At 40.2% G+C, this 27,971-nt stretch overlaps 1 protein-coding gene across 3 annotated transcripts in view; it reads right to left on the reverse strand.

Annotated features, from left to right (window-relative positions):
• Positions 1-1,103: 1,103 nt before the first annotated feature.
• plppr1 (phospholipid phosphatase related 1) overlaps positions 1,104-27,971 on the reverse strand; it is a 70,685-nt gene continuing 43,817 nt past the window's right edge. For 2 of the 3 annotated variants that reach the window (XM_004538356.5, XM_004538357.5), the window contains exons 4-8: positions 17,304-17,436; positions 12,323-12,573; positions 8,352-8,528; positions 3,061-3,192; positions 1,104-2,498 (exon numbers count right to left, since the gene is read on the reverse strand). In XM_004538356.5, the coding sequence (XP_004538413.1) occupies positions 2,466-2,498; positions 3,061-3,192; positions 8,352-8,528; positions 12,323-12,573; positions 17,304-17,436 (726 nt within the window). In that variant the 3' untranslated portion in view covers positions 1,104-2,465. The other variant, XM_004538358.4, reaches the window with a different exon arrangement.

A 27,971-nucleotide genomic window follows, 5' to 3' on the forward strand; every position in this document is an offset into this window, starting at 1 on the left:
GTCTATGAGCACAACTCCTCTCCAGTAGACTATTTGACTCACAGGGTTGCCAACAGGTTATATTTTGGTTACAGGCCTGTGTGATTTTCTACATTTCAAGTCTATGGTTTTAAGTTGTTAATGTGAATTTCTGTGCATGTAGAAACCAAAAGATTTGCAATTTACATCAATTTATCACAGTTTATTAACTGTATTAACACAGACAGCTTCGATAGTAGACCGACTGTCTTATTGTCGTTTTATTGCCATCCTAACATACCAAAGTCACCTTGAAGATGGCAAATGACTGCAAGTGGCTGCAGATCTAGTGCTTAACTAGAAAGCAACCATTTCAAAGGCAATGAGATTGCAAGTCTGTTGCATATGGTTGCAATATTTTGGTTGAACTGAAGGTTTGTTCAGTGAAATTGTCCTGTAACTCAAACATCTTGAATAACAAACCTGTTTTGGTTTTCTTCAACCTAGGAATGCAATATGTCCTTGGGCTGTTCCTGTAATAATCCAGTGACATTTAGTGATTAAGGACCAACTGCATTACACTTCCATCTTGCAAATAAAAATCCATCTATTTACTATTCAAATGAAATCAAGAGTTAACACTGGCTCAACTTTTAACATTCAGGAGTATGTAACACACTCATAGAAATGATGATGCACAGTGTTTAGGTATTGGAGAATTAATTAATCTAATGGGTACCCATCCAGTTTCATACATTATATTACGTTACATCACAGCGAATGGTCCAACAGTCTGTGATCGCTCAGATCAACATTTATCCATTGGCCTATAATCAGAAACTTGTTGACTGGAAGGATAATGTGACTGCATTTTTAGCATGCAGATGACACAGCAAAGGAGGTAGGATTTGTATGCAGCTGAAGTGACACTGCAAGGCTCAAATCAGGGGAAAAATGGTAAGTAATGAAAACAAATCTCTGGATATTCAGACAAACACAAGGACAGACACGTTTCACACGTAACTTACAAGTACTGACTGTCAAGATGGATTGTCCTTGTCGTTGGTCACATATTTTCTAAGTAAATGAAAAGTTACCATTCTCATTGAAGCGTTTGGGTACATAAAAAGAAACACAAGAGGACACACTGTTGCTACTGACTATTTAATTTTTTTGGACAAACGAAGAAAGAAAATATATGTAGCATTTCAGCTGAAATGCCTTTTTTTGTTCTCAAAGTAAAAGACAATTGTAATCACAATGATAATGAGTAATATCTATAAAACATCTTGACTTCTCTCTTCATGCTGGGCATATCTTCCAATAGGAAATGGAATCACAACATTGCATCACAATCCACTGGTGGGTTGGGGAGAGGGAGGGGTACCTCGAGGAGGAAAAGTGAAGCAGGAGTCATTAGCCTGGTTTTCAGTGAGGAGGACTAACCAGGCCTCAAGTAAATTACTCAGTTTCACTTGAAAAGAATCTCTTATATTTTTCGCCATGTACTTATTAGGGATGTCTTCCATTGGAATTTCAGTAAATATAATTGGAAAACCATACCAGCATAATCTATACACGGATCTGGCACGGGCTAGCTCCTCTGGATCTCTCCATAGAGAGCTTCCTGTTAACATCAAAGTAAATCTGCAAATTGGGGTGAAGCACACTGATACCATGCATTTAAGCCAATCAGATTTTTGTATATTTAGCCTGATGACATGTCACTACAGGTGCAAAAACACATTTTCTGAGCATTTCAGTGACTCATCCTTGCCATTTCCTCCTAAGGGGAGAGGAGTTGTTCCCCAAACAACTGATACCAAAACATATCCAGGTTTACAGCAGGCAAACAGGTCCAAATGGATCATAATAGTCATACATATTAACAAAAATCCATAAAAAATATGACCTGACATGGTCAGTTAATGTACAGAGATAATAAAAAGAAGGATTCTGTCTTTTTTCTGTACAAATGACAAACACCACAGAACAACAACATCAATATTTTTTTTTCCATAGCAGATTTTTCTAACCGAGTGGGGTACATGTGGTGATTGACAAGGCATTTCACCCGGCAGGATGTGATGTAAAACAGAGTGAGTCAGCTGACAGGAAGTGTGCAGGTTTTAACATCGTCAGGATAGGCTACGGCACTCGCTCATACAAAATGTACAAAACACCGTCCTCTAACTACAAACAGCACACCTTGGAGGAAAAAAATGTCCCATGTTTCAATGATCTCAAATAACCTGGAAAAACAATCTGTGCTTATGTTGCGATTTGTGATATTGTTGCCTGATCTGTGTGCCTTGGGAGGTTGAACTGAGCATAGCCCAACTAAATGAAAACCACTGCAAACATGGTGTATTTTGTCCCCCAGGTGATTTAAACAGATATATCAGGAGTGGTTTTTGTAAGCATTCGGAGCCACGTGACATGCGTCCTCGTCATTGTGTCTGGAAGTGCTGTGGAGACGCAAACGTGACCCGGTGCTGCCCCCTTAGTCATGTGACCTCTGTCATCGATGCCGAGTGGTTCTGAAAATGGATGTTGGAGGGAGTATGGGGGGGGGGAAAAGGGACAGGGGTAGAGAAAGACAAAGAAAGAAATGAAGTGGATGGAAACAGAAAGCGTGGAAATGAAAAGGAAGAGGAAATCACGTGTCAGCTAGTGCCAAGAGTGCTCTGTGTTAAGTTTCTGTGCATTTGGTTAGGAGGAAAGGGGTGAAGTGCAAACGTCAAGCCTGCCACGTGTCATTGCTTAGTGAACAAAGAAAGAAAGAAAGGATATAGAAAGAAGGAGAAAGAAGGAGAGTACATTTTTAACCAAATAACTTATTGATAACAGAAAATTATCTTTGGATTTATGCACCACCCTCACTTGGACCTTCTAAAAAGGCCATGAAAAAGTAGAAAAAAAAAGTACATGGCAATAAATTACAGTGACACCAAGTTCCAGAATTACAGAATTCCTTATCTGAGGGGAGGAATTTGCTTTAAGCTGCAGGCCTTGAGGGAATTCTGCCAATTAATGAAGAAAGATAATGTGCATCATAGAGATTAAAGTTTATGGGATTCCAGGTTAAGTGTTTTTAGCTACCTGTGCGCTCAGGGTCTCCAGTGGGCTCTCCACACGGGGGAAAGTCATCAGAGGCAGACCGCGGTACTCCTCAGTCTTCTGTTTTGCCGCTGCACTGTGGACACCTTTGAAGTTATTCACCACACATATACCCTGTAAGGTATGAGGACAGTTTAACATTAATAGTGAGACAGGCAGAAAGACACAGCAAATCACACGAACATTAGAAACTCAAACACAAAAAGTCCGAAAAAGTTGTTTAAACTCTATAAAACGAGTTAAGAGACTTTGTAGCGTAACTTGATGTTACAGCCGTGTTCACATCTTGGTGAGGCTGCACAGTGGTGCTTTGAGGTTAATGCTATCATCAGTAAAGTTGCTACGGTGATTTAAGGAGGTATAGCCGAGGTTGATCACTGATACGTTTTGCAAATAAATGGGCAAACCGAAATGTTGACTTGAAGATCAAGTGTCTACAATTCATCCAAAGGGTTATGAATATATGTAATAAATAGTATGATAATCCACAACAACAGCTGTTGAGATTTCACTAATTCACAAATTTCAAGGAAAGGGCAGCTCAGCTGATTTTGGTCATTGTATGAATTGATATGGCTCATTTGGAAAGGTACAGGTGAGGATAGCAGAATGACAGTCTCTATAGTAGGTTTCTGAAAATCCGTGTGTGTGTGTGTGTGTGTGTGTGTGTGTGTGTGTGTGTGTGTGTGTGTGTGTGTGTGTTAGAGAGAGAGAGAGAGAAAGTAAAAGAGGGCGATCCCCTCTCCCAAATAACATTTGTTCCCAAAAATGCATGTGAATTTGAGGGAAAGGAAAACACGTCTCTCTATTTATGAATGTCATTATAATCCTTAAGGGCTGGACTGAACTACTGGATGAGCGCCCAAAAAATTAGTTTTGTTCAAGGGGATATTATGCAGTCAATTTTGATGCATCTTCATGTTACAGTCTTGCTTCATAAAGACCAGTCGCAAGGAGCTTGGATGACCTCGGTCATTTTGTTTGGAGGCATGAGCTGTGATGTTGTTTTAAGGTACAGGTTCCTCTAGCCACCGATCTGACAATTAGTATTTGTTTTTTTAAATTTTAAAAGAAATCCAGGGCCACATCTGGTGGATTTTTTTAAAAATAAAAGAGCTAATGGAGGTCTGAAGCCCAGTGTGAGTCTGCTGATCAAAGGGCATTCTGGAGCAGGCTGTCTCCCTTTTGGTTGTTATTTTCATTTTCAGGATTGCTGGTTTGATCTTACAGTGCCCTCCCCCATACAGTGTCATGTACCTACAAACGTTGCAGAAAACTAACATCCTGTTCCCTTTCAGCTTTAAACGCCGCAGCAAGAGCCAGCTGTTATAGGGTTTTTTGCTACCTTAAAAAATTCTCTGGTGGGCTTTTCTTTTCTTTTTTTTTTTTGGTGTGACGTGGCTACATTTTCCACATCAGAACTTTTACTGCAGTGATATAACGTTTATATGGGTATAAAAGAGCAATCAAACATTGCGTGAGTCCCTTAAAGCTGGATATCATTTCATCTAGCCAGCAGAAATGCTTCAGGGTGCTAATCTTTGTGGGCTAACAGGTGCAGAAAACAGATGCTGTTTCTTCATTTATATGTTTATAAATTAGAGGTAATTGTATTTTTTCCATTTTGTCCACTAGTCAGAATTTTTAATGGTAGAGACACCAGTAAGGTTGCAGTCTTTGTTAACTCCTCCACAGACTAGTTAATCAAAGAAGGCAGCCTAAGGGAGATCCCACCCCACCAGACACCAACCGTGCCCTCAGGCAGCAGCAAAGGAGAAAATGAAGCAGGAGGAAGCTCAAGGTTTTCTTGTTTGTGGCTGTTCATGGGCATTGAATTTCTAGAGCTCCCAGACCAAGTAAATGAGTGAATTATAGCTCCTAGGGCAGAATTTACAAATAACTATCCTGTTTGACAATTCTTTACATTTTTATCACAAGTTTAAATTGCATGTTGATGTGGCTGTTGTAAACACATTTCTATTAAACTGAACCACCTCCTGCTTTTTCATTCCCCATTGTGTGTCCTGTCATTCATGCAAAAACAGACGTGTGTGAACTGCCGCCTACTGTTTCAGATGAAGACAAAGTGAATCTGAAGATTGCCACTGAAACGCTGAATTGAAAAATCATTTAGAAACTTTCCTGGTCTCAGATTTTTGCAACAGAAAAATGCTGCTTTTTCCCCAGACTTGTGATTAAAAGAAACTTGAAACTGTGTTGGTGGTTCAGCACTCAATGCAATGTATTATTTATTTTATTTTCCTCCCAGTGGAAAGTAGTTTGTTGAGGTGGTTATGAAATGACTTTGGATTACTTTGCACCATCACCTGAGATGCACTGTTCAGTAACGGTTATTTAATTGTGTTTTTTGTCCCCTCACCGTCAACCGGTTGTGGCAGGACTTTTCTTCCTGTTAAAAGGAAGTTTTTCCTTCCCACTGCTGCCAAGTGCTCGTTCAAAGGGGGTTGTTTGATTGTTTCAGGTTTCTCTGTATTATTGTCAGGTCTTTACCTTACAATATAAATCGCCTCCAGGTGACTGCTGTTGGGATCTAGATAAATAAAACTGAATTGAACTGAATGTAACCATATGATCTTATGCTTTACATAATTTCATTTATCAGCATAAATCTCCATCCCAATCCAGTCACACTCTTGTACTTCGAAGCAGCAAAGTGATACGGTTTGCATCTCCACCCTTACAAAGTTATTTTCTATCTTCACATTGCCCATTATGCAGATAATTCAAGACCCTATTTTATCAATTCATCTTTGATAGCAGATGAATTGTAATATTACCTCTTACAGTGGTTGTGACTTATATGAGTCATGCATGCCTTTTAGGTGTCATTTCTACATGCTGTGAATTCGTTTGGAACCACTTTCAAATTTCAGGGGATTTAGCTTCTATTAGACTCAGCAAGTCAGCATGCGCCTTCCCTTGAATCAAGTGGACAGCTTTATATCTTATGTTACCAACATCATCCCGGAGCCAATTCTAAAACCAAGTTCTTAACAATGATCCCTCAATCTGCTGGCAGCGGACAAATCTCTTGAAAGACCAAAGGCATTTGCTGTTTGGTGAGTCCATTCAGATCTCCTCTCTGTGAGCACTGATAGCAGCAGGATTTAGACTATACCTGCTTTCAGCTTTCTCTTTATCAATTCATTTCCTGCAAGATAGCAGTCCATCAACTTGGCTCAGTTCTCATGTGAAACGAGTTTGATAAGCTTCATTGTAAATATAAGGCAAATACAGGGGAATATGGTCAACCTTCATTCATGGTATGCTGATAATAAACTGAAAATAATGTTCAATGACGTAATGACAGATTTCCTTTTCTTTAAGCACTTGAGTTAAAGGCAACTAGACTTACACTTCAAGGCCCTTAAGACTACCATGACCTGGATGGGTGAGAACCTGCACAGACAACCCCATTTCCTTTTATCTTTTCCTGAAGATCAATGGCATAATGTATATCACTTTTAACAGTTTAATCACTGAAAGCTACTATCAATTATCAAAGAAACAGGTGCAGTGGATCCACCTCCTCATGGGCAGGGGCGGGGATAGCTCAGTAGGTAGAGTGGTGGTCCCATGATCGGAAGATCACGGGTTTGAATCCACTGAACGGCTACCCTGAGATACCCCTGAGCAAGGCTATAGTCCCTACACACTGCTCCCCGGTGCACCTGCTGAGTGGCTACCCACTGCTTCACTGGGTGAATGGGTCAAATGCAGCAAGAGTAATTTCCCCACGGGGATCAATAAAGTATACATTATTTTTATTATTATTATTATGCAGCAAGAAAAAGATGTGACCACACTGAACCTGACTGTTTTGCACCACAGCAGGAATTATTTAAAGAATAACCAAGACCAAGCTTGACCTGCACATGTAAATCACACTATTCCAATGCCACTAACTTTCTTTGGTGCAATATTGAGTCAGACTCTTAATTTGTGACCTTTTTTTTTTTTCACTTTTTGAGTCGTGACCAAATTGAGATTCTGGCATTTTCACTAATCTCTGCTGTCCTTGGTATTTAGTTCTAATTAGTTTAGCATACACTCTACTAAAACATTACATATATATTAAACATTAGCACTTTAATACCATAACTGTAGACAGATGACAGCTGTAAAAGGACTGATTTTCCCTTCATATCAACCAATGTACAAATAACAAACCTCTAGCTTCTTCTTCTTATCTGAGTCTCTCCTCCATGTGTCTCCCGCATTGGCACTCAGGACTCAGCGGCAATTAGAAGTAATGAAGCCTCTGAGGTTATTAAATAAATCTTTTTGGATAGTGGGGGCAGGGGGTGGGGGTCCCCTTCACCTTCCTTTCTCCTGAGTGAGCTTTCCCATTCAGCACAAAACAACGTGATCAGTTTAAGTTGCAGCTATTACCCTGAATTTAATCACAGCATAAAATATGATGAATAGTCTGAAAAAAGCACATTAACTTGCAGCAGAAGCCAAGCAGTTTGACTAAATCTCGCAGGACAACTGATGTTGATTTTACATTATGGACAGCAGCCCAGTGAAACTGCTGTCTTGCTTGGAAAGATGAGCCCACTTTGCACATCTTATCCTCGGCAACTGCTACGGCAGTTATTTTACGAAGGTAAATAACAGGATGCCTAACCTCTGGAGTACGGAATCTGAATTAATCACATCACTGGTTACCTCCACGATCTAAAAATTAATTAAAAGTAGTGTTTACCTCATTTTTCTTCTCTTTTTTTGTCCTTGCGCTTACAGATTTCAGGTTGAATCTTGGGTTGTTCACTTCCTTCTTCTTTTCATCTTCTCCAATACCCCACAATCAGCCAGTGTATTCTTAACTTGATCAATGTAGCTTAAATTACCTTTATCTAAACCTTTATTGAGCATAACATAAATCACACCTCATTCTTTTTTCACCTTTTTATATACTTGGTGCCCTCTCCAACACTTGTACTGTCACTAAAATGAATTTCATCAAAGATATACATAAAAATATTTGCTGTATATAAGAATTTTAAGGCATAAATTTTCACATGGTTGACTTTGAAATGAAAACAAACCCACGTTAAAGGCTCTGGGAAGCTGCAGCTTGAATTAATCATCCAATTACCAGTTTGGGTTTGTTCCAAAATGAAGCTCAAAATGAATATTATAATTTGAAAGTAGCTCATGACCAGAATCCACCTTCTCTTTTCTCTCTTCTTCTCCGACCCCTTCTCCACCACCTTCCCAAACCTAATGCAAGTTTTAGTAGTCCTCACCAGAAACAATGCAATAGCTGATCCCAGTATAAATCCAGCCACTACATCTGAACAGTGGTTTCGATACTCTGAAACTCTGTTGAGGCCGGTGAGGAAGGCGGAGCAGAGTGTGCCCAAACAGAGCACTGGTTTGGCCAAGCGGCTGGACTTGGTCTTGATTGTACTGGTGATGTACATCTAGAAGGAGAAAGGTGGAAAGATTAGACTGTTCTTTGTCCCAAATGTCTTTAACGAAAACAAAACCAAAAAAAACAGGCTCCTGCTCTTCTGTTTAGGTGGATTAGGAACAGAGATCCCATGCAGAACAACTGGAGGTTTTCCCACTAAAATAAAGTCAAATATTTTACCATTTCTTTTTTTTTTTTTTTTTTTTTTTTTTTGGAAGTGACATCAGAAACAGCAGCATGTGACATCACGTGATGGCGGAGCTTCAGTTCATCCTTTGTCATCCTTTTTTTTTTTTTTTTTTTTTTTTAATAGGACAGGGGGAAAGAATGAAAGAAAGAGGGGGAGAGTAAGAAAGAAAACCAAAGGGGAGAAGAGACGGTGAGAAGGGGGGGAAGAGAGAAAAAAAATAAAAAAAATAAAAATAAAAAAAAAAAACCTCCTGGGTCACCTGTATGGAGAGAAAGAAAAACAAAAAAAACAGGGGAGACAGCAAACAACAAAGAGCAACATAATAATAAAAAAAAAAAAAGCACCATCACAATAAACTAGCTAGTCATAGATATCAATAGTTACTAAATAATAAACGATATTGTGCAGCACGCAAGATAGACAGCGCACAGTGTGCTTTGAGGCAGCAGCCAAGAAAGCTGTAGTCCGCATCTGTGAATACCCATGTGTACACCTGTGTGCATACCTGTGTGGATCAGCATGCTTGCATTCCAAAGGTTTCTCCATGTAATGATCTGCTAGAGAGTGTGGGGAGCCACAGCCCTGTCCTCTATGGTATCAAGCAGGTATGGAGGAGATCAAAACTCCAGACATCCAGAGGCCCCCAGAACACAAGAGACCAAGGAAGACCCACAGAGGGGCAGCCGCGCCACTGTCCCAGTAAGAGCTAAGGAGAGTCCCAGATGAGAGCTCATTCAGCAGCCGCGGAGCAGAAGCCAGGGGGAGTTGCAGTGACGCGCCCGTGAGCTCCGCCGGCAGCCAGCTGTGCCTGAGTGACCGAGCCCCAGGCCGAGAGGCCGGGGGCACCCCACCTCCAAAGTGGCCCGAGCGAGCCCCAATAAGCGGCCGCCAAGGAGTGAGCCGGTGTGTACCCGGACGCCCACCCCAAGATACAAAGAACCACCAACGCACCGATACCTGAGGGAGTCCGCCACCGGCAGGGGAAGTGGTGGTGGGTGGAGATAGGCCTCCAAACCTTGGAGGGCCCGAGATGTCCCCAGAGAGGTGGCGTCTGATACCCAACCTGACATATAGACACAGACATACAGGCACACACAGACACAAACATCCATTCCCACCCTCATGCTCTCATATGTACTTCACACTCAACCGACGTGGAGACAGACATAAAGGGACGCTGTATACACGATCACACTCCCCAAGCGTACTCTACTAACCGGGTCTAGGTACCCTTGCCCCTGGAGGGGGGAACTGCACCCAGACCCAGGTGGTGTTACCCTTTTCCCTGCGGTGGGGAGAGGCAGACCGCCCCGACTCCGCAGCAGCAGGGAGGCCCCAGACCGCAGTCGGACGGCCCACTCCTCCTAGCCCCCCCGCTCCAGTAGGCCGCAGAGAATGGGGGTGAGAGAAGACTCCAAACCTCCCTCCACCCGCTCATTGTAGTGTTGATGCATGTGTGTTCTAAGGTGCAATTAAAACCCAGGAGGGCATAGAGCTACCTGCCAGAGAGCAGCAGGTAAGCGCATAGTCCCTCCTGCTAGCCCTCAATGTCTACATGTATTTAAAATTGAGAGGTGGGCAACGACGCCAGGGGTGAGGTGTACACCCTGATGGTAACTTGGACTCCATGTATCGTGCCCACCCCCAAGATCCTATATGTATGTGTAATGAGAGTGTGAGTAATGTGAATGTCTAAGTTGTGGGATAAAATTGAGGCAGAGGCAGCCAGAAGGGGACAGGGGGGGGGGGTAGCCTCCTCTGCATCCTGGTGACAAATATTTTACCATTTCAAAATAGTGCAAAGCCCCCATGGTATAGCAAATCAGTCAGGGAAGGCTGTGAAAAAGTTACATCATAGTAGCGCAAGATTCTGCAAAACAGAGACATCATTTTTAGAATAAAAAATTGAACTTAACAAGAGAACCCATTAATAAGCGGGAGGACTGTCAGCATTTAAAAACAAAAAGGTCTACCTGCATATATTTTCACCTCTTGAACTTTCACCTACCTCTATTCCAATTAGGGCTGCACGATTTTGCATAAAATGAGAATCACGATTTTTTGGCTTAGAATTGAGATCACGATTCTCTCACAGTTTTCTTTTCCAGTATAAATATTTATTGCACTTATTAACTGCACATCAACTTCGTAACAGTTGAGACTGAACATAAAAACAATAAATAAACATAAAAACAACAAATGTCTCACGTTTTGTTGTTGCCGCAAAATGTTGTACTGCTTGAAATTCTGTCTCCACTGTTGCTCGACACTGCGTGTATAGAGCAGGTAGTGCAACAATAGAAAAATAGTTGCGGGACGGCACTGTGTAGCGTTTGTCTAGGGTGTTGATCATTTTCCTAATTGCACAGTGTTGATGGGAGCCATATCTTTGGTCAGGTGATAAGTGATAGCCTCCGTAATTTCTTTGTGCCTGCGAGAGTTCGACGTGTATAGGGAAGCGCTGTATAAGGTTCACGTTATTGATGTTTGGGTGGTTGACCGGGGCGGATTTTCTCCTGTCACTTTCTCGTCATCCCTGACGTGCTCTCCGTTGTTTTTTTCCCTGCTAATTTTAGCATCACACGGCACAGCTTCTGTATCACGTGGTATAAGGCTCCGCCCTTGTCATTTGTTGAGCAGGAAGAGTGAGCGCTTGTTTTCATGCAGATTACGTCCCGGATCAAAATGCGGTACAGTCGTCGTCGTCGTCTTTTTTAAATTTTATTTTATTTTAATCGTTGTCATTTGGAAATGAGATCGCACATAAGTATGAATCGAGATTGCGATTTTCTAACGATTAATCGTGCAGCCCTAATTCCAATCAAGTAGCGAAGGTATCGAATTAATTTTCATCAACAACAATCTGTTCTTGTATTCCTCCTGCTCCTGTTGATAAAATTTGCACTTCCACTCTCTTTTTTCCAAAGATGAGGCCCTCACCCTGTCACTCAGATGTCAAACAGCTGCTCTCCAATTATCGCTTCAAAAAGTAATTTTCCATGCGACCTCCAGCCAATTTTCTAAAAACGCCTAAACTGTCGCTGTGCTAGTGTGAAATATTCCTCACCTCAATTTCAAATAGCATGAAGTCCCTCCTTGCCAATTCCTCCATCAAAGAACCGAAGGTGCTGTGTTTATAACAAATACTCCTTCTTACTCAGTAGTTTTTAACTCCACATACGGTACAGGTATGTGCAGTACAACTTTAAGCAGCCCGGCTCAAATTATATATTTTCTGTCTGGTTTTTTCCCCACAGACGAGTAAACCAATTACCTTCTATTCTAAACTAGAACATGACATTGCTTTTAATTAACTATGCTCAGGTTGAATCCCTGGAGAATTTTTTTTGTCTACACATTATTGGTTGGTTTCTAATTTAAAATGGGATAAACAAACACAAACGTGAGTGTTCACGTGCTACAAAGGGAGAATGAAAGGAAATGAAATATACACCTAAATGCAAATATCGTTACACACATTCATGCCTTAAAATATATCGCATGCTGTTTAATTAAACATATACTGTGTCATTACATTAGATATACGTTTTATAAAATGTTTTTTCAAGCCTTTTTTTGTCTCTGAAATAAAGGATAAGGTGCGGTCCTCTCACCGTCAGGTAAACGGCAGAGTAAACGCTCAGCGAAGCGTCCTTAGATGGGAACGACCGCCGAGCCTTCTCCACCACCACGTGGTTCCCGGTGCAGATGTTGCCGTTGACGATAAACTGGTGATTAAAGCGACACTCGGTGCCAGTGTAGTTGGGCTTGCAAACAGACAGGAAGTAGGGCGAGAGACCTCCAGTCACCACCTGGCCTGCATTGACGAAGATGTCTGTAGCAAACAGACCGAATGCAAACACACCTGCGGCACCACAGACACACAGACGGGAGAGGAGAGAAGAGCACGTGAAAAGCCACAAACACAGAGCAATGAAACAATCACAAATAAACACAGAAGGGTTTATATAAGTTATCACCCTCCAGTGTGGGTGTTTATCTAGCTCCCAGTTCCACCACATTAAATCGTGACTATTGTGTGTGTGTGCAGACATCACTGAAGATGTCACAGTGTGGTCTGCATCACTCAGACAGACTGGGTGGTCTGTCTGAGTGATGCAGACCACCCAGTCTGAATCAAAACAAAGTGCAAGTTAACTAATGTTGAAATGGAAGGTGAGGAAAAATGGACAACAGCAAGCCAAATACAGACCATAAAAATAAGATAGCGTTTAATATAAATGATGGCGCTGACACTTTCAGCCCACTAACACTGACCAGTGTCTACGTCTGCATTCCTTTTGCTGTGAAATATGACTGCTGATTATCTAGCTTGCTTGGCCATGAAATTAATGTGCTTTGTGTTGTCATCCAGGCGGGTGGGGTGAGGGAGTTGCAGAGGGAGGTTTTGAGGGGCACGGGGACATGATTGTGTGAAGGGCAATGAGGGAACTGGGGGGAGGAGGGGGTTAGAGTGAGAGAAGAGAGGGGAGGGAACAAGTGAGCAGGAAATGCCTTGACAATTTCACAAATTTAACAGATCTCAAAACATAAATCAGGTGAATTGCTGATTGCATTTCTAATGTGTTTTGTAAAGTTTTTTTTCTTCAACTATGACAGGAAAGTCCAGCAGACTCTCTCTACTGGAACAGAGTCTGTCTGCCCAATTCTGGTAAAGCGTTGTTATAAAATAATCAAAATTCAAAGGTTTTATAGAGCTTTTATAGAAAATTGACACACGGACTTGTCCTTGTTTTTAAAATATATTTAATTTCCTTTCTTTTCCATGATAACACCTGTTAGCTTACCATACAAAAACATGTAAGCAATATTTGAAATACATCAGTAAAAGCAAAGGCTTCTCCACAAACATTATTTTACATGAGAGGTTTCTCTATCCCAGTGTTTGCCTGGCCTTTGGTCACTGGTCTGCATTGGGCAGCGTTCTGGTGAAAAAATCTAATATCACATATCTTTGCCCATAACAGTTGAGCCTCACTGAGTTTAGCAGTAGAGCAGGGCAATATGACCAAAAATATTTATCACAATATACATTTAAAAATTCCACAACTCCACAACTTTATTAATGCAAAACACCCCATCAATGTATTTTCACTTAAACAAGCAGCTGTTTTTTATGTGCATTTAAAGTTATATAAAAATGTAACAGTGCAAATTCCTTGCTGACAGTTTAAGCAAAAGGCATTTCCAGTGGAAATTGGCCGACATATCCTCAGCATAACCATGTATAATATCCACAAAACTTAAAAAGAGGTTATACACATAATACGGTAATATTATGTTGAAGCGCAGTACGTATCACTCCGCGAGGCTCCTGCCTACCATAGCCGTAATGCTCCGACAATCCATCAAGCGGTGCGGCTTCGTAGCTTAGCAAAGTCTACTGAAACATGTGACAGATTTTTCAGCGCCGTGTAGGGTTGCCAACCGTCCCTTAAAAAACGGAATCGTCCCGTATTTAGAAACAAAAGTACACGTCCCGTATTGAGCTAATAAGGGACGCACTTTGTCCCGTAATACAGTGAGAATCAAAAGTAGTCTATAAATGTTTATGGAATTAACACTTTGTTTGAAAACATAATTCCCAGCCCCTCTCCTGCTTTGTGACCAATGAGCTGACAGCACACTTATGACAATTCGAGTATAACAATTCAGATTACCGCTCATCTCATTGGTCGAGGAAAGGTCGCTTACAGAGAAAATACCGGAAGACAACAGATGACCACAACAAGAAGCATGGCCAACAGGGAAACAAACGCCGACACTGCGGTGCAAGTCTCGGATGACAGTACACCTAAAGCTGGGCAGACACTGTGCGATTTTTTCAGTCGCGTTATTCAGCTCCTGCTCAAACTGCACGATTGACTCGCAGGGGTTAGAAGTTGGTAGGTCACGATGCAGGTCTCACACTATACCGCCCGATGCTCTGATGCGACCTGAGTGCGCACACTGTGCCTCCATAAAATGAAGGTTATAACAGAAAATCTGTCGCTCTCCCTCTCTGTCTTTCACTCACACAGACACGCACACCACCACCACCATCAACTTTGCTAAATTGCTAATGAAAAACATTGATCAGGCAGCTGTGACTGAGCAGCAGTGTCGATCCAACTATTTTCACGGTTGTTGTGGTCGTGATCATTTTGTGATGCCACATCGAAAAGGCTCGGATGAGCTTTCCAAAGTTCTCCAAGTTGTGCCTCCGTCGCTTGTGTCCAGATCACACGCTGCACTGCCGTGCTGCTCCATCTTTTACACCAACGTTTACGTGTTTGCGCGTGAGCAGTGAGCCCCTGTGGTGACACCCTCACGAGCGATTGATGATCGGGAGCTGGTCGTGAGGTGTTAATCACTTCTCGTTACCCCACGTATACTACACGACGCACGATGAAGGCCAAAATCGGTCCGATCACTCAAAAATCGTCTCAAAATGGGCCTAAAACCGCACAGTGTGAGCCCAGCGTTAGAGCAGCAATGTTTGTTCCCCTCAGAGAAAGGGAAGAATGGGAAAAGGAAAACACCTGGCTGGAAAAAGTTAATATGGGCATGTGCAGTGAATATCAGCGCTATGTGGCCAGAAGTGTGATAATATAACTTATTTTGTGTAATAAACAACTGCAAGGATAGATGATTACAACAAATTGATGACTAATACATAAAAGTAATACATAGATGAATAATGATGATGAGTTATGATGCGTAATCATGGGAACAAGCGGGTTTACAAACAGGAGCAGCTGATTAGCATTAGAAAAGCTGAAATAATACCTCAGCTGAAGCCAATTGTACTAAATGCACTAAATGTGCACTGTTACAAGAATATGTTTCTTTCTATTGTTTTCTATTATTTTAAGTTAAGCAGGACAGAGTTCTTTTAAAGAAAGATTTACTTATATTCTCAAAAGTTAAGCATGACAGGCTTCTGTTTAAGAAAGAGACCTGTTTTACTGTGTTAATGTTGTCATTTTGAGCTAAAAATAAATGGCTAAATGATCATTTGTTTCACATGTGTTCATATCACAAAGAATAGAATATGCATCTACTTAAATCAAATTCAAGTCAAATGGTTAAAAAAATAATTTCACACACAAAAAAAGAGCTAGAAAATTCACCACACTGGGAAGGGTGAAGACAACTGGGTCGCCCGGCCCTGGCCACGAGGTGTCCCTTATTTATTTTTCAGGGAGTTGGCAACCCTAGCGCCGTGTACGACATAAAATCGTTTCAAGGTCAGTAAACACAACCAGAACTCATACATAAGGCACACAGGATTATAAGGGGCACTGTCGATTTTCAGAAAAATCAAAGGATTGATTTTAAGTGTGCCGTATTTTCCAAACAACACGGTAATAACGACGGCCCGCTAGCATGCTCTACTAAAAATAGTGCTTTGTTGTGTATCTGACGGACGAAAGCCAAACCAGTTCCACACCACTGAAGTTGCAGCATTTTTACAAACCAATTGTGGTTCATCCGTTTCATTTAACGATCCACTTTCACCCTTCTCATTCTGCGTCGCCGCCATGTGCGTATGTAAACATAGGCACTGCGCATGTGCGTTTTACCCATATTCTATCACGATATTTCATTTTCCTATCGTTGCCCAAAATTACACCGGTATTACCGTGAACAGTATGATATAGCCCAGCCCTATTTAGCAGCATATTTCAATTTAATTAAAATGTGACATCTGATGCTTAAGCAGTCAACATCATTTAAACGCATTGGTTCAAATTATATTTACTTGATACTTGAGCCAAAAACATTATCCAACTTCACTGTAAAAAAAGAAAAGTCATCATTCAGCTACCATGTCATTTTTAAAAAAAGTTTTTCCATTTTATCTACAGCTGTTCAACACACTACATCACTGTGACTCGACAACATTACAGCAACAAAGTCAGTACCAGACACACATGTCACAGTTGTTTTGCTCCTTGATGGCCATGTTTGTTGAGAGCCCCTTTCTTTACCGAAGTACCGGATAAATCAGAACTGTTAAAAAAGTTTGTTTTTTCAAGGTGTAAGGTGTAAATCATCAGGGTTGCTAAATCCATGGCTGTCTGCATTGGAGCTCCCCTCACAGGTGACTGACAGCACCGACATTGAGTTTAGTTGTGAATGTACAGCATGCTGTGTCGTGGTTAAGGCTTGGCTGATGTTGCAGATGCAACTTTTATTGAGCTATGACATTAATAAACATTGCTCATATAGTTTTGTATTAAATTAAACAAAACAAGGCTGAAGTCACAAGCAGCGTCTTATTGTGATGGATCACAGAATTGCATGCTAATGCGCTTTTGAATACTAATCTGATCCCTTATTCTACACACAGTCTTTGTGGAGAACTGAATGAAATTATTTCAATCAGATCAGTGATCCATAATTTTCCGGTCTTTCAGTTCATCGCAGCTGCACTGAGGTGATGCGCCAGGCAAATACTGGTGGGACCTTACACATGCTGAAGCCCAAAGTACTTTTCATGTGTATTCAGAGTTTTCAGTCACTGTCTGGTACCATTAGCACAAGTGACCTTAGGGCAGTTTAGAGTACATTGCAATACAAGGTTCTTACCTATGAAGCGTATGATGCGGCGGGTGAGGGGGTTGAGGTAACAACAGTCTCCTGTCACTATTGTTTTCTCCTGGGCCAACAGAGCTTCCCTCGTTGATTTCATCATGTACATGGACACCTCTCCGATAAAAATCTACATACACAAACACACACAGGCACAAAAAATAAAAGAGAATATGAATAGGTGAATATGCACACAGAAGAAGCAAAAAGGAGCGCACAGAACAAAGGCAGAGATTTCAAAGAGGGCAGACGTGACGTCTCCTCCTTAAATATTTAAACTTGTATTTGTCAACCTAAATAAATAAACTTTTATTCTGAAAAACCTGCTAAAATGTTACATCAAATATCTGCCCGACAGGGTTGGATGTTTTCTTCTCTGCACAGTCTATTTTCACTCCAAAAATATTAATATTTTAGAAAAATAAATAAAAAATACAAATGCTGTGGCAAACACAATTAAACCACAGACAGACACACAGAAACACAGTGTTGTGATCTCAGTCAGCAACATGCAGCATCTACTCCTCACCTCTGGTGCTGTGCACATGCTGCCAGGTTAATAATCATGGAGAAGCCAGAAGGCAAGAGGAGGAATTTTTCCCTCCCAAAAAGATTTGAGAACCAAGGAAGTCTAGATTACGTTTACTTTTTAAAAAACTTTTTTTTAATAAAGTATATGAATATGAGCTATTAAAAACCCAGTGCAACTTTTTTTTAATAGAACACGCATCACAGGGTGCCATGTGCAAACATGAATCATTTTCCAAAACAAAAGACACAAAATACAGCAGAGCAGTGCACCATGCCTGTATGTGTTGTATTGGCTCAGCAGGGATAATATTAAATGAGAAAGGTTTGTTTACACAAGAATAAATATTTGAAAGCAATACAGATTGCCTGAAAGTTGTACTGCATAATATTCTGTTATACTGGGGCTTAAAATTTGTGTTTTAACCCATAAATAAATACCTTTACTCTATAAATAAATGCAGAAAACTGACGCATTAAAATGCAGGAAATTAAATGTCTGACTATCAAAAAAGTAGAACCCTCCAGAACCCGCACTTAACGTTTTAACAAAACTCACACCCAGCGAACACACAGAAGGAAATGGGGAAACATTAACTTTTGGCATCCTGTTATGGAGCAGAGAAACATTTTTATCCAGTCTGGCCCGTGTACATAAACCACTGTGCCTTAATGCAGCCTTTCTTCAGGTCCATTATAGTTTGGACATTTCATCAGGTCTAATGGAAAAACTGCTGCTGGACACACAAAATGGATCTCGTTGCCAGTCGCCTTGGGTGATAAAGACTGCTTCAAATAAATGTGTGTGTTTATCAGAGACAGTGTGTGCATACACTTAGTGCATATGTGTGCACCCATGTGGTTTTGGCCTTTGATGTGTGTTTGTTTGGGGCCTTAGGACAGGTGAATTTTCCTCCATCCCTCATGAATGCTTTCTCATCATCATGTTCTTGTAAACGCAACTCCAGTCCATCTCTTTCTGTGTGGCAGTTAGCAGCGAGAGCAGCTCGTGTTTTGATGTCAGGAAATGCAAAGTAAAAATTTTTTTTAAAAGGAATAAATGAGCACTGAAAGCACTCACATAAAAATCAGTATGAACCTTCTAAATCTATGCACTTGATTCAGTCCTGTCTGCAACTGCCAGCATGACTAAAGGTGGATTCATATTTTCAAATAACCATTTGTGTCACAGGATGGGAGGCATAGTGCATAGCGAAACAAGGATCAAATGCATCATGGCAGAAAAATCAATCTCCTGATGTCTAATGATCCAAAAATGTCTATCTTTGCAGACAGAGTGACCAAAACAAGCTTTTGCAAGCTTTAAAAACTGTAAAAGGAAGACAACTTGTAACAGTCAGACTAGCAGCAGTTGCAGTGAACCAAAATACATTTTGCATTAAATAAAAGGTAGCTGGCATAATTAATTATTAAGCCTAACTGGCTTAATTTGAATTTATTTTTAAAGAGCCTCCTTTTTTAAAGTACCAATAATACAAATTAAAAGTCAACCAATGTTTAAAATTTATGACTGAAGTTTGTATATATAGTCAACAAAAATAGAGCCAAAACCTATGCTACAATTGGAAAGTAGCAATAAAAGCAGCAATGCTTTTTAATAAGGTTCTTATTATAAGGATGCAATGTATTATTAATACATTGTTAAATTCAATTAGGCCTACATGTTTTTATACTATTTTATATTCTGTTATTGCAATGTTTTACAAAAAATTTCTAAATATATTTTTAATGCACTTTTTAATGCAATGCTAACTGATTAATTGGGGCATGCTCCCAATGAGACAATGGATGATGTCCTTGTGGATCTCCTCCCAGATCTGGACCGGGCTCCTGGACTGAGCTCCTGGAGAGTCTAAGGTGCAACGTGGCAGCACTGGGATGTTCTGAAACATAACGTCCCCGAGGTGTTCTGCTGGATTTAGGTCAGGCGAGCATGACGGCCAGTCAGTGGTATGGAACTGCCTTCATAATGTCGCCCCTGTTCTCATCTGTGGAAAGCACAGGGCATCGGTGGTTGACCTGGTATTCTATGGCAAATGCCAATTGGACTCCACAGTGCTGGGCAGTGAGCACAGGGCCAACTTAAGGATATTATGCCCTCAAGTCACCCTTGTGAAGTCTGTTTCTGATTGTTTGGCCAGAGATTTTCACACCAGTGGACTGCTGGATTTCATTTTGTAGCTGGCATCTTTATCCTGTTCCTCATTGCACAAGGGAGTAGATACCAGTCCTGCCCAGGAGTTAAGCACCTTCTAAGGCTCTAGGTTTCCTAGAGTAACTGCCCGTCTCCTGGAATCTCCTCTATGCTCTTGAGAGTGTTGAGAGACACAGTAAACCTTGTAATGGCTTGTATTGATGTGCCATCCTAGAGGAGTTGGACAACCTGTGCAACCTCTGTACTGTCTCTAGACAACCTCTACCACATGCTACCAGTAGTGACATTGACCCAAGTGTTCCTTTAATTTTTTGAGCAGTATGCATGTGAGTGTGTGTGTGCATATGAGAGAGTCAAACTGTAATGGCCAAGTGAAAGAAATGATCCATCAGCCAACAAGGTGAAATGCCTCATGTCATTATGTAGCAGCAAAAGACAGAATGACCTGATGAAAGCTTAAAGTGACTAATCTGCTGGGTTACTACCACCACCTTCTCCAGACCCAGACAGAAGATTTATAACAAAAAAAAGGTGCAGACCAATTTCTTTGACCTGTCTGAGACTCAAAAAGAAAAAAAAAAGCAGTTTTAAAGGTAAAGTCAATGTGTTTGTCCCCAGTCAAAAAGAAATTACAGTCAGAACAAACACAGATAATTACCGGTATAGCAATTAAATTACAATCACATTACAGGATTTTATGTTTTATGGGTATTTTTCCTTTAGCAAGTAGGTCCCATGTGATGTCAATGGGTATATAAGCTTCAAAGGACATACATGCAGCTGATAATGTTCTTTCTTCTTAAAGTCCTTTGTTTTGACATTTAGCTTGAGAAGCTGCTGATAATTAAGCCAATCACTGATGTGTCATCTGCAATCGTAACTTCTAATCTGGATCTGTGTGATAATGTGAATATTGGGAGGATAGGAGGAAGATCAGGACATAGTCACAGGGGCAATCCTCACCACTTTGTGTTGGCTTGAGAGCAAGTTCACAATCCTCCTGCAGAGGTTAAGTCCAAGGCCTTTAAGCGTTGATTCTTTAGGAATTATGGTAATGCATGCTGTGCTCAAATATATACGATTTATTGGCACATCACTGAGAGTGTTATGACGTGTTGTGGGTGAAGCATCATCAGTGAAGCTATACCTCTTGGCAAATGTATCAGGTCCAGATTGAGTGACAAAATGTCAGGAATAAAATACTTCATCTGCATCTCAAATTGATTTTCCTATGATAGATGGAGAACAGGGTGGCAGTCATTTAAGCATATTACCTTACTCTTTCTTGGAACACACACAATGACTGATGATTTAAAACAGGAGGGGACAACAGGCAGGGAGAGAAAGAAAAGACTCCTGTGAGCTACATCCTCTGATGGGGATACTGCTGGGTCTGGCTGCTTTACAGGTGTTGACATGCTGGAAAAAACTTTGTGCGTCATCCTCTTTAATGATCAGAGTGCCAGCCTTAACGTTTTTGGAAGGCCTCTTAGGGAGAGTGGCGTTCTGACTCTCAAAATGGGCAGAAAACTTATGTACCTCATCGTGGAGCAAGACGGTGACATTGGCTGTGCACCTGGGCTTACCTACAAAGTGTAAAGTGCTCCTTCCACATGCTCTCAGAGTTGTTACTGCTGAGCCGTGTCTGTACCTTGTCTCTCTAATTCCGCTTGGCTGCCCTCATAGTGCAACATAGGTCATATCGGGAACTTTTGAATTCTCCTTGTTTTCAAAGGCAAATACAGCATTTTAGGGTGATGCAGCATTGCTGTTCGTTCACTGTTTCTAGGTAGGTTCTAGTTACATGTTCATCCTGAGCACCAAGTTTCCTGTACACCTGAGTGTCTCTTTGTATATGTTGATGTTAATGTTAGAGGCACTGGTGTCCAGAGATGGGCAGTAACGCGTTACACGTTACTGTAATCTGATTACTTTTTTCAAGTAACGAGTAAAGTAAGGGATTACTATCGCAAAAACAGTAATTAGATTACCGTTAGTTTCCCGTAGGAACGCTGCATTACTGCGTTACTAAAACCGTGATTTTTTGCGAGGACAGTGACGTAAGCGAGTGCGCCGTTAGTGACAACAGCTGTGTGCAGATCAACAATGGATCACATATCGAGTGCGGGAGAGAGTATGAGCGTGCAGCGTTTAAAGCGTGGAAGTACTGACCTTACTTTGAGTTTGATTCCATAAAAAGTGACAAAAACATTAGTGTCCGTTGTGCGTGGGAAGAAAACTTCTTTTTACAGCGAAAAAAAAACCCCTAAACTTCCGAGCAAGCACCGAGTGCGCTACGACGTAATGGGAAATTCACAGAGAAACTCGCGGATTCTTCAACTGACCGCGGCACACCTGCACCAGGGTAAACCTCCGCCTACCGTAGTCCTGCTTTACAGGTGAAAATAGAGCAACAGGACCGCTGAGTCTTTGACTTTATTTATTTTCTGCTGTGTTTTACTTGCATCTATTTGAAAGAGTGAGTGTAAACACAAAAAATATTTTATTTTATGTGCTGGAATGTGCAGAAAATAGGTTTAAATGTTAAACTAATTTATTCAACTCAGAGAATGTTGCATATAATTAAATTTTTACTTGATGCATAAAGTTAAAAAATTAAAACTAATAAAACAAGTTAAAAAAAGAGACTTTTCCATTTGATTACATTTTATATGATGGATTATGCAGAAAAAGTAGAATTGGGCTGAAAGATCTATCGCTTTATCACCTATTCAGGTTGTAAATCGTGTTTTTAAAAAGTAACTAAGTAACTAAGTAATTAATTACTTTGGAAAATAAGTAATCAGTAAAGTAACGGGATTACTTTTTTGGGGAAGTATTCAGTAATTAGTTACTGATTACTTTTTTCAAGTAACTTGACCAACACTGCTGGTGTCCCATCAAGTTCCTGTCTGCTTGCACCCATCCTTTAAATGAATTGGGTGGCTGTAGTTGGGTCTTCGTAAACAGCCTTAACTGTGCTTGTCTACGGAGCACGTAATCTGTAAGGAGCAAGTATTTTGAAAGCATTAGTGTCCCATTAACAAAGACTTGAGATTATAGGCCAGTAGCTTTTTTCAGGTTGTAGGCAACGCTCTGACAGAATACATCAGTCGTGCGACTGATGGCCCTGCTTTCACCGCTGTGAGATTTGTTAGCATGTGCTTTGTGTGGAAACAGAGCTTGCATTAGCAAAAAAGCACACTTCTCTTATTATCATAACAGATACATTTCCTCTTATAAACCACCTTGGCCAACAGCTGTTTTTAGACTAGACCACTTTAATTTCTCATTAATGTTTTTATAACCCTCTGTAGATACTAAATGTTAACGCGTCGCATAGTTTTGTTTAATTCAGCTGAAAATGTTATTACTGTAAGTAACTTTTTAGAGATATATGACACTGTGAAGTCCACATATCTAAAATGAGGTACATGACGAATTGCTGGAGATTAAATAAAACAAAGTATTTATAATGAGCTGAACCATATAACACTGGTGAGATTTATGAGTTTATGTACAATTTTCCAATAATACAGTTTTACGTGCAGTGTGGTGTTCCCAAAGTGTTTTATGATCAAAAACCATCCAATGAGGCTTAATGAAAAGAATTCTGCAAAACAAATCAAGACTTATTGCCAGTTATCACAAACGCTTGATTACAGTTCTTTCTGCCAAGGTTGGCATCCACTTATTGTGTTTAGGTGTGCAATTATTTTTTCATGTAGGGCCAGGCAGGTTTGAACCCCTGTATTTATTACAGACTATTGGTCCTACTATCAGTGAACTGTATTAGACATTTGATAAATTGATAAATTAAATATTACTGACAAAAGTTTTATTAACAGATCATTTATGTGTATTTTATAAGGATTTCTAAGGACCTCATAACCTATTAACTTACACTTATTACAGTGACTTTAACCATTGCCACACAGGTGAACACTGGTTCAAATAACTTTTTTAAACTAGTATAGGATCAGTGTGTTTCCATGCAGGTTTTTTAAATGATTAGTTAATTTTATTTTGTTTCTGTTTTGTTTTTTTCTAAATGATGGCATTTACATTTTCTAGCAGCTAGCACTTGCCTTGAAGCATTTGTCTCACTAGAGTCTGTTTCATCGCTGAAAAGGTTAGGTACTACTGACTGATTGTGTTATTTCAACTCATGCAACCCCCCACTTTCCTTTATACAAATGTCAGTAAAAACTGACTGAAAATAGCCATCTCTATGTAACATGCCAGAAAACTGAGAAACAACTTGGCATTCAACTGACACAATGATGTTGGAGCAGAAAATGAAAAGGTTAAACAAGAGACATTAAAAAGAACATGCAAACCTTTCTGAGGGGGCTTTTTTTTTCAGTAAGTGACCTGACATGAGAGAAAAGAACAGACTTCCAGTTTGTGTATCCCAATAGCTTTGAGACATCAAAACTTGTAAAATCTGAAGTCTCTGAAATATCTGTGACATTAAAAATTATATCAAGCTGCTCAAATGTTTGAAAAAAAAGGGACACATAATAAATGACACTCCTAAAAGTTTAGTGTTAGGACCATCCTTCTTTATGCATCTGCATCTTAGTTTTTCCTTTTCCAGCTTCCACATTATAATGTGAGCACTAGCCTTTCTCTGAACCTAAATTACAACATTTTTCATAAGGAGAAAAAAAACTTAGTAATACGAGTGTAGTATTTACTGAGAAATAGAAATGTCTTTGGGTTATGCATTAAAGAGCAATTTTATTACAACTGAAACCAATGAGTCGATGGTAGAAACATGAAAAACATGTTCCTTTAGTTAATAAGGACAGAAAATGAAAACGGGGCAACGGCTATAACTAATGAGATTGTTCATTAGCAACTACTGGAACAATAAAGACTGTTAACTGTATAAAGTATTATTTGGCCTGTTCATATTGTTGGCAAACTGATGACCAAATAACATTGAGAAAATAAAAAAAAAATACAAATATCAGGGTGATGATTGGTATTTAAATGCTAAAAATGGGTCATTTTAGCCTGTCAGTAGGAGGAACATGGCAGCATCATAAAATACGATTTAATTTTTGTGAATCTAAAGATCTTAGATATTAATGCAATTGAATCAAAATGCATCATTTTAAACCAATGCTGGTGGATGCTTGGCAATATGGCAATGCCATAATATCGAATACTGATCAGAACCTCCAGGGGCCTGAGTTTGCCGGGTTTGGTTGCAGAAAAAGAAAGAAAAAAAAACCAAAAAAAAAAACCAGACACACAGTTTTGTGTAATAATGGAACAAAGTGTAAAATAAACACTTTGTTAAGTCAAAATAGAGCTTGTTTTGACTTAACTGTGTAACGATACAGTGACATAACTTTTCCCAACTGTGCACTTCCCTTCAACTCTTTAGAAGATACTCACGTCTTTAAGCTCATCAGCTTTGTTTACAGGAGCTTTGAGGAGCTGTTAGACCAATTAGCAGCTAATGAAACAAATACTTCTCTCATGATTCAATGCAGAAAATAAACAAAACTAAAACAGAATATGACTCCTGAAACACCAAATGAACGCTGATACTGCTTTGTGTCTTTGAGGATGTGTGAATAGGATACACTTTGCATATTCATTTCAGAGGGTGATAATATGTAAAGATGTCGAGCTTAAGTCTTGCTACTCTGCCAAGAGGGGAAAAAGGGAAAAACAGAACAAAAAAAACAACAACAATCAATGCTGCTTTAAGCTTTAAATCTCTTCTTAATGAGCCCATCATTTTCAGTATTGCTACCAAGACACACAATTCAGGAAGTGGAATAAGCCACAAGGAGCTAAAATGGTGTGTGATAAAATGCACAGATGTTGCCCATTTTGGGAAACATTATCTTTTGTTTCTGTGGGATGTACACCTGGCAAAAGCAATATTTTATCATCTTGGCACTGAAAATGATAAAACGGGCTCTATTTTGCCTTGTGCCATGGTTGAACGGGTTTATAGGCTGTTGCATGAACACAGCCCACCTAACCTTCACAGCATCCCATTGGTCCGGCCATGTGGAAAACTGCATAATTTACTGACTCTGTACTAATTGGCCCACGTCCCAGCCCTGCCATCATTAATTCTGACTGAATGCCCCTCTGTTTTATGACACATGGAGATGGAATGACACACAGTGTCAAGCACCTGACAAAGCACACTCAAAGGGCACAATTATAAGGTATGGGATGGCGTACCAATGGCTAAAGGCAATTTGTAAAAGAAAGGCCATATAGAGCATATTCCAAAGAGAAAGTCACAAAAAAGGGGTGGAAAGAAGTGGCAGGATTACAAAAAAGCTTTAACAGCTGACACGGCACTCTCTGAGGAGGGGATGGGACTAAGACTGAGTATTAAATTACGCAAACAATGCGTTAAACAACTGCTGGCCTTTTAGTCAGCTACTGTATATAGTAAATAACGCTTGCAAGTGGGTTCAGTGCAATTTACAAGTCAAGATAAAGGTTGAATGAATAAGTGACACTTGGAGAAAGGAAGAAAGATTTAATCTGCAGGTATGATGCGAAAATCATCCACTAACTAATGTTCCAGTGACAGAGTGGTGTTTATAAACAAAGGATAACAACAAAATAAATAATTATACTTATCTACTGACTGCATACCATGACCAAGTATACACACATGCACTCACTGACCTATTCATAAGGTACACCTCTTCAATGGCTCCTTATCGAAGATTCTAATTAACCAATCACATGACAGCAGCCAAAGCATTTGGGCATGCAGACATAGTCGAGATGACTTGCAACAGAATGGGGAAGAAAGGTCATTTAAGTGACTTTGAACATGGTTGTTGGTTGTAAGCGGTTTCTGAAGTACTTGGACCAGCCAATCTACTGGGATTTCCTCACCAAGCCATCTCTAGTGTCTACAGAGAATGGTCCAAACAACAAAAATATCCAGTGAGTGGCAGCTCTCTGGGAGGAAATGCCTCAGTGATGTCAGAAGCCAAAGGGGAATGACCGGACTGCTATCATACTTGAGGCAATTGTAACTTAAGTATGCACTTTTTACAATTCATGTATGCAAAAGAACATCTCTAAACAGACAAAACGCAGAACCTTGAAGCAGTTGTGCCACAGCAGCATAAGACCAGCATGAGTGTCATTTCTGTCAGCTAAGAACAGAGAGCTGAAGCTACAGTACAATACAGTAAAATAAAAGGTTAAAAAAACCTTGCATGGTTTGACGAGTCTCGCTTTCTGCTGCAACATTCAGATGGTTGGGTCTGAATGTGGCATAAACAACATGAACACATGGATGTATCCTGCCTTGTACCAAATGTTCAGGCTGCTGGTGGCCTTAATAATTGTTTGGGGATATTTTCTAGGCACACTTTGAGCATTCTTTAAATGATATAGGCTACCTCAATATTATTTCTGACCATGTCTAACCCTTTACGACCACACTGTACCCATCTTCTGATGGCTGCTTCCAGCAAGTTATTGTGTCATTTCACAAAGCCCAGATCATTCCAAACTGGTTTCTTAAAGACAACAATGAGTTCATTATACTCAAAAAGGCTCCATTATCACACGATCTCAATCCAATAGAGCACCTTTTGGATGTGATGGAACTTGAGATTCTTGAGAATCTTCAACCAGCTGCTGCTATCATGTCAATATGGACCAAAATCCCAGGTGAGTGTTTCCAGCACTCTATTGAATTGATCCCATGAAGAACTAAGGGAGCCCTAAAGGAAAAAGAAGGTCCAACCCAGTACTAGTAAGGTGTACCTAATGAAGTGGTCAGTGAGCACACCCACTTACTGAAGTAATCACTGCAGAAAGGTGAGTCAAAATTGCACACAGATGCACTCTTACCCCATGAAGTGTAAATAATAACATCTGTCACATTTCCTGGCCAATCAGAGCACCCTTCCAGATTTTAAACCAGCTTGTGTTATTGTATAAAGCATGTC

Source organism: Maylandia zebra, linkage group LG7 (assembly GCF_041146795.1).
Source record: "Maylandia zebra isolate NMK-2024a linkage group LG7, Mzebra_GT3a, whole genome shotgun sequence".
NCBI classification, from domain to species: domain Eukaryota; kingdom Metazoa; phylum Chordata; class Actinopteri; order Cichliformes; family Cichlidae; genus Maylandia; species Maylandia zebra.